Below are 14578 nucleotides of genomic sequence, written 5' to 3' on the forward strand. Positions count from 1 at the left end.
CAGCCGAAGTCCTGCCCGCCGCTCCTCGGTGGTCGCTACCTCGTCGTCGTCCTCGTCGGAATCACTGAGGAACGGATTCACGCCGCCGCCACTGCCACTACCTCCAGGCGCCATCGCCGCCATCTTACCCTGTCAGGCGTGTGGGCGCCTCCCTGACTGGCTCTGACAGGCCGCAGCCTGAATCTCCTCTAAGCCTCAGAGAGCACTCCGCACCTCCACAGCCCCAGTCCGACCACGTCCCGCCTCCCCACCTAGATACCAGACATAGAGCTTGCAGGTAGGAAGTCCGGACGCAGCACAACCCGTTGGCCCCGGCCGCTGCTGCACCAGCAGCCGAGCTCTGCAGGCGTCTTCCTGGTCTTCAGTCTCGCGATAACTGAGGCGTGCCCTGCCCCTCTCTCCCAGCTCCGCCCCAGCCCCGCCTCAGCGCAGCAAGGCCCCGCCCACTCTCAGGGTCAGAAAGCAATGATTGAAGGCCCGCTCCCCGCTCGAAAGCAAAACCACGCCCACAACTTCCCTATGATTGGCTGGAGGAGGAGGCTGGGGGCTGGAATTACTGGGAAACCGGCTCTAGAATTATCGCGAGAACAATCTCTGGCCAGGTAGGTGTTGGGGGCGTTCCGTGGTTGGAGGACGCTGCGGTGGTGTTCTAGCGTTATCTTTTGGGCTGTGGTTTCGGGGGGGACAAAAGGGATCCCTGCCTGAGAGCTTTAATGGCGGTGGGTCCTGCCTTCACGCTGAGGAGGCTTCGTTCCCGCGATCAGGCCTAACCCGGATAAGCCCCAGGTAAAGTTCAAGGACCAGAGCGCTCAGGTGCTGCGGCTCCGAAACTGGCCTTATGCTGGCGAACACACTGCATCTTTTAGATGCTTCCCTTTTTCTCGCTGATTGTTGCCAGTTGGAGACACTGTCTCTGCTCTGGTAGCAAGTGTTCTCAGCCACGTGCGTGCTCAACCTAGAGGCCCAGGGACAGCGCCGACTTCTTGCGCTCTCGCCCTCGTGCCCTGAAGTTATCAAGGTGTGGGGCTGGGACCTGGAGAGACTGAGCCAAAATGGAACTCAGGTTTGGACTTGCAGGATTTGTGGACAACAAATTCAGTATTCAGTTCTCAATGATCTCTTAGGATTTAATACACAGTTTGCATAACAGGACCCCACCAAAATATCAAATACTGCCCCACTGTAGAGAGAGAAGTAAACTTGAACCTAGAGAGCTCAAAGATCTTGTCAAATCCAGTCCATTAGAATTTACTCAACGAACATAGTTTCTCTTATATCCGAAGCTACTGTTTTCCCACTATGCTCTGCGACCCTTCCGGACTCATTTAAGTTAGAATCAAGATTTTGATTGTGGAACTTAACTATTTTAAAAATTGAATGCTTGGGAGACTTGATTTCCTTTAACAAGCATTGACACATTTAAGTATACTCTTAAGTTTGGGAGATTAATGTTTATCTTTAATGTCCTTCCTTGATTACAATCTGGGATGATAAAGGGAATATTTTCCAGTCAACAGTATTAGATTACTATCCGCATAGCTTCTATTTTCTTCACATACAAATTGTCACTTTTGCAATTTTGGTTTCCTTTCCTACTGTACAACTTATAATAAACCCCAAAATAAATGAGCACTAGTAATTATGACAATCAGGTAAGCTACAAATCACACTGAAACAGTAAAGTGTCTCCTTTAGCTCTGTGGAAAAATAAAAATAGAGCATTCTTAAATAACCTTAGATGAGGTTATTGGTTTACATGTAAAAGTATGCTACAGTTGCCTGTAGGTTTTAATTTCTGTTTACCCAGGCTCAGTATGCTAAAATTTTTATTTGAATGAGGCTTTGGATTTTCTTGTTTGGTTTTTGCTAGAAATTTTTATAAAATAATGTTAGTACCAAAAATGTAACCTATTTTTTATGGGACTTTAACTCCTGACTTCAGACGCTAATTATCTGTGCATCAGAAAAACATTTAAAAAAATCTGATATTAGGGAAATAGTTTGAGATAGCAGATATGGTATCCTGTTATAGCTTTGAAATAATTTATCAGAAGGAAGTACTAATTCTTATTTTAGTTGAGTTTGCTAGACAGAATGTAGAAATGGAGGATTAGTGAATAGTATGGGAAGGGCATGATTAGGAATGGATTGTTTATATATAATATTTCATTTCCCATAATGGGGAATTTTAGAACTCTCCTGTGTTTAGGATTCCTGAAGAGGATTGTGCTTATTACGAAAAGAGCCTAAGTTCAATTTGCAAACTGTTTATTTTGAGACATTGAAAAAGTTACCTAACTTATCTTCACTTGGCATTCATCTGTCAAAGGAGATAATGTAAATAACGCACAGGTTTGTGAATATTCTTGTCATAGTGCCTGGTACTTGCTATGCCATAAATGTTACAATGGGTAGTTAAAACTTAACTGGTTTTAAAAACTGAAACAACTTTCAGCAGCCAAGGCCTGAAAAAGCAGTTAAGTCAGTAAGGCTATAAAGGAACTTAGGGTCTGAATTCTAAAACACAAGTTGAAAATAGTTATACAGTGTTTCCACAGAGAGTTGTATAAAGTTGAATGTCGACATTCTTCCTTGACTGACTTTCTATGTAAGTCTGGAGTTTTCTGCTTCTATTGTACTTTCTGTTGTATAACCACTGGCTTGTTGATTGCACCTGGCAAGCCTATAAAAAAATCAACTGGCCAGTCTTCCTAGTAGGTACTTTTCTATAATACATAGAGGTTATCAATTAAAAATGTGGAAGAGGGGGCCAGCAGGTGGCGTAGTGGTTAAGGCACTGGACACTGCCACATGGCCGACCAAGGTTCGAGTCCTGGACCTGGTGGCTTGCTTTCTCACTTTCCTTCTCTCTGTGTATCTTTCTGGTCAAATTTAAATAAATAAATAAAACTAAATAATTCTTTTAAAAAATGTGGAAGAAGTAGTACACACTAAGATATTAATAATTTCTGATCTGTACATATTATTCATAGTATTGGGAAATATCACTTTTACTTAGAAAGAGTTGCATTAGTCTAGGCCTTTACAGTTATATTGTATCTGAATAATAGGGGTAGTCATTGAAGTTTGTACCTTAGCAATGAAAATGTAAAAAGAAAAATGACCTTTCCCCCAAGCATTTCAATCATTTCAGTGTTTAAAAAATTATTTTTGGCTTTAATGGTCTTAATAATCACAAGTTATATTCTAAATACAAGTTTTTTGTTGTTGATTTAAAGTTGTAGCAGTACATAATGTTTTAGTATCTTTCAGTGTGTTGCAAACATTCCACAGTTAAAGCTAGATAACTTTTAGTGGTACATGAATATATATTCTAAAATGTTTAATAGTTATGCTTTTATTTTGGAGGTTTCCAAATCAATGAAGACGCTTTCTTTTTTTAATAAAACTGAATAAGATGCGACTCTCTTCAAAAAGAAATATTAAGTAATAATATTGCTTATATACATGTGACTGGCAGTAACAACATAAGTAGTTTGTGAATGTTGATATTTTGCAATCACTGCAACTTTGAGCATAGGCAATTTACTATCCACTAAGCTGTGAGGGATTTGATTTTACTGTATCCTGAATCTTCGTAGGTCTTGTCCTGGAAGAGCCGAAAGAACAAGACAGCCTCTAGTGGCTGCAGTGCATAACGTATTTCCTTTTTAAACGTGAATTCTAAACAATTCAGTGAGCCTTTGGAGTTCCAAGTACACAAGACTAATGGGTGCCGGAGATGCCCTGTCCTGGTGTAGTGGAATTATAATGAAGTGAAAGAGACAGATATTTACTCACATAGGCAAAGGTATGGTTATGTAATTAAAAAACCAAAGTAAAGGTTTTGATTTCTGACTTAGCCTGCATGGTCTCCAGTAAGTGATGCTGGAAAAGAGATGTTAGCAGACAGTGAAGTGAGAGAGGGTGTAGGATAGTTGGAAGCACCTTTCATGGAGAGGAGTTGCACCTGTGAAGGTTTATAGCAGTGAGGTGCCTGGGATACTTGAAAACCAGGAGATCAGTACAATAAAGCTTGGGGAGCGCTATGAGACACGGTTAGAAAAGGGGGCAGAGGCAAGTTCATGTGAGACTTTGTTAGCTGTGCTCAGGGTTTCGTCTCGATTAGGAAAGGGGCAGAGATGGAAGGGTTTTATACCAGGGTAGACATTGTGTAGCAGCAAATCATCTGATTGGTACTTTGGAAGAAACGAAGAAGTAATACTCTGACTATGTGGCAAGAAGTGGATGAGAAATGTCAGAGTGTATGTGGGGAGAACTACTGGAACATTGCCATAGTTCAGTAAGAGAGGTCTTCCCTCTTGGACTACAGGGTGACAGGGGCGATTAAGACAGAAGGATCATTTAAGAAACACAGGACTCTTGCAGTATGAGGGGAAAATGACTCCTTGTTCTCTGGTACTTGGGTGGAAGGTGATGCTGTCTTCTGAGAAGTGAACATTGGGGATTTAGGAGGATAGTAGACAAGCTCATGGTGAATATTATGAGCTTAGTTTGAGTGTTTTTGAAATGTCCAAGTGGATTTAAGAAGGTTGTAGTTATGTGTGTGGGTTTGGAGCTCTCTGTAGTTCAGGATTCTGCACGTAGGTAATAAAGTCAGAGATACGATGGAATGTACCAGGAAAGAAAGTACAGAAGTAACATACAGAGTGACGAGTTTTGAGTAACTCTAAAATTCAGTGATCTCATAGCAGCTTTTCTACATTGTTCGGAAATGTGGAAAACAAAAGGAAACATTTTCATAGAAGCCAAGGGATGACAGCCTATTAAAAAATGAAGGCATGGTTAACAAAGTCAGGTGAATGGAGAAACCACCGAAAATAAAGACTAACAAATAGTTATTGGGTTTTGCGCTATTAGTTTCTTAGTGAAAGCTTATTCTCTAAGGAACTGAATATTGTTTAAATTGTTTGAGAATTAGATGCTCATGTTAAAAAGAAGTCATATTCCATCTTTTCAAGAAGTTTGGTCATGTTGGGGGGAAATAGTCATAGTTAATTAAAAAATTGTTTTTCAGTAATTCTCATATTTGTGAGATGTGTATCCTTTTCCAAGATGTGGCTTAATACTTAATTTTCAGTGCTATGTAGTATTTCATTATGAATAAGCAGTTCTTTGTTCCCAATTGTTAATGTTGTTTCCATTTACTGTTATTTCAGATAACAAAAGTCAAGATAGGAATCTAAAGTTTTTTTGTATCTGTGTTATCTTAGTAAAGGAAACTTCCTTAACATTATAAAGGGACTCTGGGGCCGGCAAGTGGCACAGTGATTACAAGCGCTGGACTCCCACATGGCCAACCCTGGTTCAAGTCTTGGACCTGGTGGCTTGCTTTCTCACTTTCTCTCTATCTCTGTCTCTCTCTGATCAAACTGGAAAATAATAATGATAATACTAATAAAGTTAAATAAAATAATTCTTAAAAAAAACATTATAAAGGGACTCTATAAAAGTCTGGAACACTGTCATATTTTACCCAAAAATTGAGAGCAAGATAAGGATTTCTGCTGTTAACCTCTTTTGTTCAACGGTACAGTAAGTGTGAAGATCCTAGATGGTACAATAAGTGTGAGACATAATAAAAGATGTAACGATTCACAAGGAAGAAGTAAAGCCATCTTTAATCACAGCTAACTGTTGCTGTAGAAAATTTAAAAGCTATGTAGAAGCTATTATAATGATTTATCAGTGTTGCTGGATATAAAGTTAGTATATAAACATTAGTGGAGTTTTAATAACTAACAAGGAAGGTGCCAGCAGGTGTCATAGTGGTTAGATTGCTGACCACAGTTCAAGTTCCAGACCCAGAGTCTTGAAACTCATGCCAAGTGTGTGTGCCCCCAAAATCCCAAGAGGAGAATGGAGGAGAAGGGATTGTGAAGTGGCCATCCCACCTGGGAAGCCATTCTTGCTTTCTGTCTCTGTCTCTCTCTGTCTTTCTGGAAAGCACCCACGCCCTATAGCAAAAATCTAAAAAAAAAAAAACCCCAAAAAACAACAAAAAAAAATGGTACCAAAAAATATGAAATATACAGGGAAGAATTTGAAAATGATACACAAGACCTATACATTTGAAATAGCAAACATTGCTGAGAGAAAGAAGATGTAAGTAAATGGAGAGTTATACTGTGTTCCTGGACAGACAGACTAAAAATTGTTATTATTTCTTCCCAAGATGGTTCATAGATATATCAATTCCAAGAAAATTTCATCATGTTTTTTAAATTTTATTTTTTATTTTTATTGAAGATGGAGTAATATAATATTCTAAATGTCTAGATTTTAGACTGAAAAATTAGGTTTGTTTTGTTGTATCTATTTGAAATGATAACTTTTTTTAGGAGGCCTTGTGAGATAAGCAAAGAAGAAAAATAGTTATCCATGAGTTTCTTAATCCTTAGGAAAATTAGTATTTCACTGAAAAATTTATTTCCACATTCAGTATGTCAAAAGCCTTAAAGATGTTCATAGCTTTTGACTCAGTGATTGCATTCATAGCTGGTATCTTAAACATATAATATGAAATGTCTAAAAAGTTAACATAAAAATTATTGAATGTATATAAACTTAGATTAATCACAGTGATACTGTTAATAGTGAACAATTAGAAGACAGTCATTTAAGTCCTTACCTTAGTATTAGAGAGAACAGGAAAAGTGAGATGCAGCCAGAGACTTTAGTAATGGTAAATGTTGTGTGGCAAGAAGTTTTTAAAATGGAAGTACTAATGTGTGTAACGGTTAAAAAAAAAAAAAAATCAGGGGCCTGCAGGTGGCATAGTAGTTACATTACTGGACTCCTAGGTGGTTCACATAGGTTTGAGTCCTGGACCTGGCTGCTTGAAACTCACAAGAGGTGTGTGTGTACATGTGTACCCTGAATCCCAAGAGGAGAATGGAGGAAAAGGGACTATAGAGTGGCCATCCCTCCTGGGGGTTGATTTCTTGCTTTCTCTCTGTCTATCTCTCCAGAGAGTGCACACACCCTATAGCAAAAATCTCTCAAAAAATTTTAATTAAAAAAATATTTTTTTACTTAACAAAAAATAATCAGTAGATAAAATTGTGAGTCTCCCTTGGTGCAATGATAATGTGCTGCTCAAAGATAAGCCAGATCTCACATGGGACCATGGTCCCAGTCTCTGGCTGGCTTTGCCTAGGTTATGCAGGGCATGTGCACAAACTCCCAAGATTCAGAGGGCTGCAGGCCTAGAGGAGGAGGGTTGTTTCTGACCAGATCCTGTGGAAGGTATTTATTTCTTATTCGCTCTCTTCCTCTCCCCATCACACACATGTGTATGTGATCTATTGTAAAAATACAAGTATTTCAATTTATGAGTCTCTCTTAAAGTATAGATAGGATAAGAATTATAATGATCTCACAACAGAGATTTTTCTCCAGGTGGTAGAATCAGAGGTAATTTTTCTATATTTTTTAAACCTACCACAAGGATTTTATCTTAATATTCAAAATAACATTATTAAAATAGTGCTTGTTGAAACTCATGTGTACTAGAAAAGAAACAAACATTTGCTCTGAAAGTATCATTTTAGATTGCAAAGTAGCATCTACTAATGAATTTTGTCCTTTTTGGACTATCTTTGGTATTTAATCATGATTCTTGGTTCTATCAGAAAAAAAGGAATCCACAGCTCGATCATTTGCTCTATTATATTTTCTTTTTCATGATGTGCTTGGCTCTGATGAGAACTTCTCCAGTGTCTCATTTGTCTTTGTGGAGTATTTTGCCATCCTTTCTTTCCATGATGTGATTCTTCAGGCCAGGAAGAATAACATGTGTCTGTAGTTAAAGATGACCTCAGTTTTGGTGTTTCTCAGCCCAGGGTCACTATATGTATCTAATGCTATTAACATTAAGTAAGATAAATTGTAATTTTTTTTAATGGGCAGAGAGATTCACCAATAAAAGCAAATTCTCGAATGGCTTGAAAAGCACTCCCATGGACAGTTTGATCATAGCAGTTTAGCGGCACACAGTTTTACAGTGCTATTGAAATGTTTCTAAGTGTTTGTCATCTCATCATATCTGTGGCTGTCTTCTTACCACTGTTGGTAGTGCCCCAACACACAATTATCTACATAGTATGTGCACAGGATATTCTTATTACATGAGTAAACGTAATCTTTTTGTATTGTTTCAGGAAAGTAAAATATGTGTTTCCTTAATGAGTACAAATTTTCTGAAGTACAGATGAAATTTAATTTCCTGTATCATATTCAGCTAAATGGACACTATACATGTTTCCTGCTCAATTTGTTATAGTCAAGTGCCAGAAGACCTCTGATCTGCTTATCAAGGTAAAATATTAATAATAATAATGATGATTATAATGATTAAACCCACAAATACTTAAATAATTTAAGTCAGCCTACAAGTATTGAAATAAATAATTTGAAGTTTAATATTCTGAAATAGCAGTAATTATCATGCAGGCATCTAAGAGTAGCATGAGTTATGTTTTGTATTTTTTTTTTTTTTGAGAGGTTTTCGCTATAGGGCGCGTGTGCTTGCCAGACAGACAGAGAGAGACATAGAGACAGAAAGTGAGAAATCACCCCCCAGAGGGGATGGTCACGCTGCAATCCCTTCTCCTCCATTCTCCTCTCGGGATCTTGGACACGCACACACACGCGCCCGGCGTGAGTTTTAAGCCACCGGGTCCGGGACACGAACTGCAGTCGACTACGTGGGAGTCCAGCGACATAGCCATTAGGCTAACTGCTGGTTCCCATGTTTTGTATTTTGTATAGACTTGATTTGACTGAATCTTAACTAATTTTAGGACTAATTTAATTCTTTCTTTGAACTTGACTTTTTTATGAGCTTAGTGTACACTTAAGTTTATTATAAATTGCTTATTGATCCTAATTACTTATAATACTTGAACTCTTTTGTTTTGTAGAGGTTTTTGCTTTAAGACATGTGCACTCGCTGAAGAGAGAGACAGAGACAGTGAGAAGGAAAGTGAGAAATCGCTCTCAAGAGGAGATGGCCATGCCACAGTTCCTTCTCCTTCATTCTCCTCCTGAGTTCTTGGGGGGTACATACACACACATGTCCAGCATGAGTTTCAAGCTACTGGGTCTGGGACTTGAACCACGGTTGGCCATGTGGGAGTCTAGTGATGAAACTGTTATGCCATCTGCTGGCCTGAACTTTCTTTTCTTAGACTTTTTTTTTTTTTTTTTTTTGAGAGATTTTTGGTATAGGGCATGTGTGCTCACTGGAGAGACAGAGAGACAGAAATTGAGAAATCATCCCCCCGTGGAGATGGCCATGCCACAACCCCTTCTCCTCGATTTTCTTCTCAGGATTTTGGGAACACATGAACATGCTACTGGGGTGAATTTCAAGCCACTGGATCTGGAACTCGAACTCTGGCAGACAACGTGGGAATACAGTGCCTTAACCACTGCGCCACCTGCTGGCCTCGGAACTCTTTATTTTGCTTGAGACATTTTTAGTATGGGGCATGTGCATTAGCTGGAGAGACAGAGAGACGGAAAGTGAGAAATCACCTCCCAGGGAGAATGGCCATGCCGCATCCTCTTCTCCATTCTCCTCTTGGGATTTTGGGCACGCACACATACACGCCCAGTCCGGGACTCAAACTGCAGCCGACTACATGGGAGTCCAGCGATGTAACCATTATGCCATCTGGTGGTCCTAGCTTGGTGTTCTTTATCATGTATTTTATTTTGGCAATATCTCATTATTAAATGTTCATTGTTATACTATAATGATACTAAACTTGTGTATTATATAATACCTAAAAATATCAATTCAATGCAGTCATTAAAATCTGTGAAAGTACATGTGATTGCTCTAAGATTTGCCCCAACTTAATTTTGTCCTCTTTTTTTTTTTTTTTTTTTTAAGATTAACTAGTTACAATGAATATGCTGCTATTCTTCACTCTGGGATTGCTCGTGCATTTAGTGTTCTTCGCCTCCATCTTCGACATTTATTTTACATCTCCTTTGGTTCATGGAATGACACCTCGGTTCACACCACTGCCTCCTCCAGCAAGAAGATTAGTGCTGTTTGTTGCCGATGGCTTGCGAGCAGATGCATTTTATGAATTAGATGAAAATGGGAATTCTAGAGCACCGTTTCTTAGGTAAGTGTGCCAACTGATATGGAGAACTCTTAAAAATATTATCCTGGGGGGTCAGCAGATGGCATAGCATTTACATCCTAGACTTCCACATGGCTGACTGCAGTTTGAGTCTTGGACCTGGTGGCTTGAAAATATGCCGGGCGCATGTGCATGCATGCCTAAGATCCTGGGAGGAGAATGGAGAAGACATTGTGGTGTGGCCGTTCCCCCCCAGGGGGGGTGATTTCTCATTTTCCCTCTCACTCTCTCTGTTTCTCTCTCTCTTCCCAGTGAGCACACATGCTCTAAGCCTAAACTAAACTAAACTAAACTAAAAATATATATCATCCTGAGTTCAAGTAAGCAGAAGTGCCTTACTCTTTATCTCACGTTGGATGCAGGAGTGATGATAAGAGAGAACAGGGCACTTGTACATTTGCCTCTGTCTTATGGATTAGAACTGTAATGCCAGTTTCTTTCTAGTTGTTATTTCTACTACTGTTAAAGCTGGTATCAGGTGAATTGAAATGTATAGCCTTAGCTTCTTTGGATAACTTGTCCAAGTTTCCCAAACCTGGCTCATATCTGTATTATCTTTTTCTTATAAAATAAGCCTATTATTTTAAAAATGATGAAAAGCATAAATATTTAATGAATTGCTGTTACAATGGTGGTTAACTAGAAAATCAGACTTTAGTGACCAGCCAATGGTAATGGTTACGTTGCTGGACTCCCACGAGGTTGAACCGCAGTTCGTGTCCCAGACCCACTGGCTTAAACTCACACTGTGAGCGTGTGCGCGCATGCCCAAGATCCCACGAGGAGAATGGAAGAGAAGGGATTGTCACGTGGCCATCCCCCGGTGGGTGATTTCTAGCTTTCTGTCTCTGTCTCAGTGGTGAGCATATACACCCGGTAGCAAAAAACTCTCTTTAAAAAAAAAAAGAAAAGAAAAGAAAATATAGACTTCAAATCAAAATAGAGCCTTTCAAGTCCTTATCACTGTTTAATATAATTTCAGTTTCTATTGAATTTGAAAATAATGTTTAATTTTTTGGGGCTCATGAGACCCCTATGAATAATATTTTTTTTTCCTTTTTGGTGGCAGGCCCCTCAAAAGCCCTTCCTACTGCTGTGATGGAGAGATTAATATCAAATCCAAGAGGAAATTTATCTGAAATGTTGAACTTTCCCCCGTCTCCACCTGTCATTATATTCCAAACTTTTACCATTTTATTTTTCTTTGCTGCCAGTTCCTAGAACATAGTAGACACTTAACAAATATTCGTTGACTGCAAAAATAATGAATAAACTTAATGTTTCATTGACTTTCCAGAAATAAATTTATGGTGACTCAAAAAAAATGCATAATACACTAAAGGATAAAAATTAAAAAATCAATATCCCAGGTCAATAGGTAAATGTTAGTTGGAAATATCAAACTTGAGTTCAGTACAGTACGCAGAAATGTGTAACATAAATTTCTGCAAGTAATTAAAGTACTTGGGGAAATTTCTTAGTTGCCAAAGCAAAGAAAGACATAGTTTACTGAAAATTAATAATATTGTTTATTGGTTGTTAAAGCCAATAATCACTGAGGGCTAATGGCTTAAACAGTCAATGTCTTATGTTGTATGCTACTATGTATTTACAATTTCAGGAATGTTCTAGCTTCTCAGAAACCTGTTTGTAAAATGTTTTGTGTTCTTAAAAAATAAGACCCAAAATAATGATTTTATACCTCCCCACTATTCATTATATAACTCCAGAAGTTTTTAGAATAAAGAATATTTCCTCTTTAATATCTGATATAGTACTTTTTCAAACGATTTACTTACTATGTACATAATTACCAAATTTGTTTTATTATCAGTCAAGTTAGTATTAAAAGGACCTAAACTGGTGTATATAAATATTTTTAATTAGAATATATAAAAATCAAGAATGTAGTTTTTTGTTTGTTTTTCAAGAGAGATTATTGCTGTAGGGCACGGGCATTTGCCAGAAAGATAGAAAGCAAGAAATCACACCCCAGGGAGGATGGACACGCTGCAGTCTCTCCTCCATTCTCCTCTCCAGTTCTTGGGTGCACATGTACATGCACCCAGTGTGTGTGTGTGCTTTTTTTTCTTAAAGAAATTTTTTTATTTAACTTTGTTTATTTATTTTCATTTGACCAGAGAGGGACAGAGCGAGAGAAAAATTGAAAAAACAAGCTACCAAGTCTGGGATGCAAACCACAGTTGTTCATGTGGGAGTCCAGTGTCTTAAACCACCAAGCCACTTGCTGCCCCCCCCCTCCCCAATTCCTGTGTGAGTTTTAAGCCACTGAGTCTGGGACTTGAACTGTGGTTAGCTACATAGAAGTCCAGTGACGTAACCATTATGCCATCTGCTGGTGTCTGAGAATGTATTTTTAAAAATGTTACCAATATATTCACTGTTTTATAACTTGTTGCTCTGCTATTCACTTGGCTTACTTTTATTTAAAAAAATTTTTTTTTATATATATATTCTTTTTCTTGAGAAGTTTTTGCTATAGGGCACATACACTTGCCAGAAAGACAGAGAGACAAATGGAGAAATCACCCCTCAGGGGGGATGGCCATGCCACAATCCCTTCTTCTTCATTCTTCTTTCAGAATCTTGGACATGCATGCACACATGCCCAGCGTGAGTTTACGCCACCAGGTCCGGGACTCGAACTGCGGTCAACCACATGGGTCAACTGCATGGGAGTCCAGAGACATAGCCCTTACGTCAACTGCTGGTCCCACTTGGTTTACTTTTAATAGAATCATTTACTTTCTTTCCCAAATTCTGCACATTGCTGGCATAACTTATGTTGACACATTTTAGCAAAAGACACTTTTTGCCTGTTTTAGTCTTAGATTTAGGATATCTTAACTCCTAATTAGGACTGTAGCCATTTCCTCACTCTATAATTTTCTATTTGAAAATTTTTTCAACTGCACAAAAATTAAAAGAATTATGTAATGGGTAGGCCAATAGTTGGTGTGATGGTTAGGGTGCTGGACTCCCTCATGACTGACTGCAGTTCGAGTCCTGTACCTTGGGTGATGGTCACCCTGTAATCCCTCTTTCTCCCCTTCTCTCTTTCTGTCTCTCTGATGGGCATATGTGCCTTATAGCAAACTGAAAAAAAAAAAAAATTAATAGTGACAGATAAATAATGAAAAAAAAATTAATAGTGACAGATAAATAATAAAAAAAAGACAGGATTATGTTATGAACATCTGTATTCCCTTAACCTAGTTTATCAATTTTTACCTTTTTTGCATTCTCCCAGTACACACACATGCACCCACACACAGGGGTATGTATGAGTGTGTGCCTAATTTTGGTCATTTTTTTCCCTGAATAATTTGAAAGTGAGATACTATAATGCTTCAACCCTAAACTCTTCAACATGGACATAGCTATTAAGAATAAGGACTTGTATAATAGTCCCAGTGGGCTGGACTGAGGTGTAAATCATGCTGGATAAAGTCTTTTCACAATCGAAATGATGTGTAGCGATTTAATGAATGAATAATAATAAAAAAACACACTAATCTAGAGCAAAAAAAAGGGTAAGGACTTGAACCAGCATATCACCACCGTCACAGTGACCTTTAACAATTTTGTGTATATCATTTATCTCTGTGTAACAAACCATCTCAAGATTTTGTGTCTTAAAACGACAGTGGTTAGTTTGTCTCATGAGACGGTGCAAGGGTGAGAGGTTCTTTGCTGGTCTCACCTTAGCAGCTTTTCTGTTCAGCTGGTTGGAGGTCCAGACCCCACTCAGCTGGATTTTTTGAAAGTTTCATTTCCTTCTTAAATTTCAAGTAATTTTATTTTGGCTTTTGATTCCTTCTGTAAGAATCTACTTTTCTAAAGCCTTACGAAGGCATCTGACCCTAGTTTGTGTTTACTGTTTGTCTGTAATATCTTTTAGGAATATCATAATGCATGAAGGCAGCTGGGGGATATCTCATACACGTGTGCCAACAGAATCGCGGCCAGGTCATGTAGCCCTGATAGCTGGGTTTTATGAAGATGTCAGTGCAGTTGCCAAAGGTATTGTTTATTTAATAGCTTTATTAAGTGGAAAATTTGTTTTATAAATATTGCCTTCTTTTATCAAGACGATTATGTATTTTGGGATACTTTTAACAAGTGTTTTAGGATGTTTTACTTCCATGAACACATATTGGTATTGATTCTAGAATTTAGTCTTCTACCATTCATTGATTCTGGAATTAATTTTTTATCACCTTATGCTATTGAAAGTAAATATTAGGTCATCAGGAAAGTTATGACATGTTTTTTAATGCAAAAATGTGTTATGATTTTTCCAATAACCCGGTAGACGGAAATCTTGAATATTCAAAGTGAGTCTATTTCAATAAGTAAACTCTCTATTATTAATT

General features: G+C 38.3%; 2 protein-coding genes across 5 annotated transcripts in view; one reads left to right on the forward strand and one right to left on the reverse strand.

Annotated features, from left to right (window-relative positions):
* Positions 1 to 358, reverse strand: part of RELCH (RAB11 binding and LisH domain, coiled-coil and HEAT repeat containing) — a 143892-nt gene extending 143534 nt beyond the window's left edge. For all 3 annotated transcript variants that reach the window (XM_027766257.1, XM_027766252.1, XM_027766255.1), the window contains exon 1: positions 40 to 358. In XM_027766257.1, the coding sequence (XP_027622058.1) occupies positions 40 to 123 (84 nt within the window). In that variant the 5' untranslated portion in view covers positions 124 to 358. The remainder of the gene's footprint in view (positions 1 to 39) is intronic.
* Positions 359 to 617: 259 nt separating this feature from the next.
* The window catches only part of PIGN (phosphatidylinositol glycan anchor biosynthesis class N), a 146499-nt gene continuing 132538 nt past the window's right edge, over positions 618 to 14578 (forward strand). Inside the window, exons 1-4 of one of the 2 annotated variants that reach the window (XM_006141848.3) lie at positions 618 to 786; positions 8184 to 8340; positions 9923 to 10163; positions 14104 to 14225. In XM_006141848.3, the coding sequence (XP_006141910.1) occupies positions 9937 to 10163; positions 14104 to 14225 (349 nt within the window). In that variant the 5' untranslated portion in view covers positions 618 to 786; positions 8184 to 8340; positions 9923 to 9936. The remainder of the gene's footprint in view (positions 787 to 8183; positions 8341 to 9922; positions 10164 to 14103; positions 14226 to 14578) is intronic. The other variant, XM_027766258.1, reaches the window with a different exon arrangement.

This window comes from Tupaia chinensis, unplaced genomic scaffold (assembly GCF_000334495.1).
Source record: "Tupaia chinensis unplaced genomic scaffold, TupChi_1.0 Scaffold000065_2, whole genome shotgun sequence".
Taxonomy (NCBI): domain Eukaryota; kingdom Metazoa; phylum Chordata; class Mammalia; order Scandentia; family Tupaiidae; genus Tupaia; species Tupaia belangeri.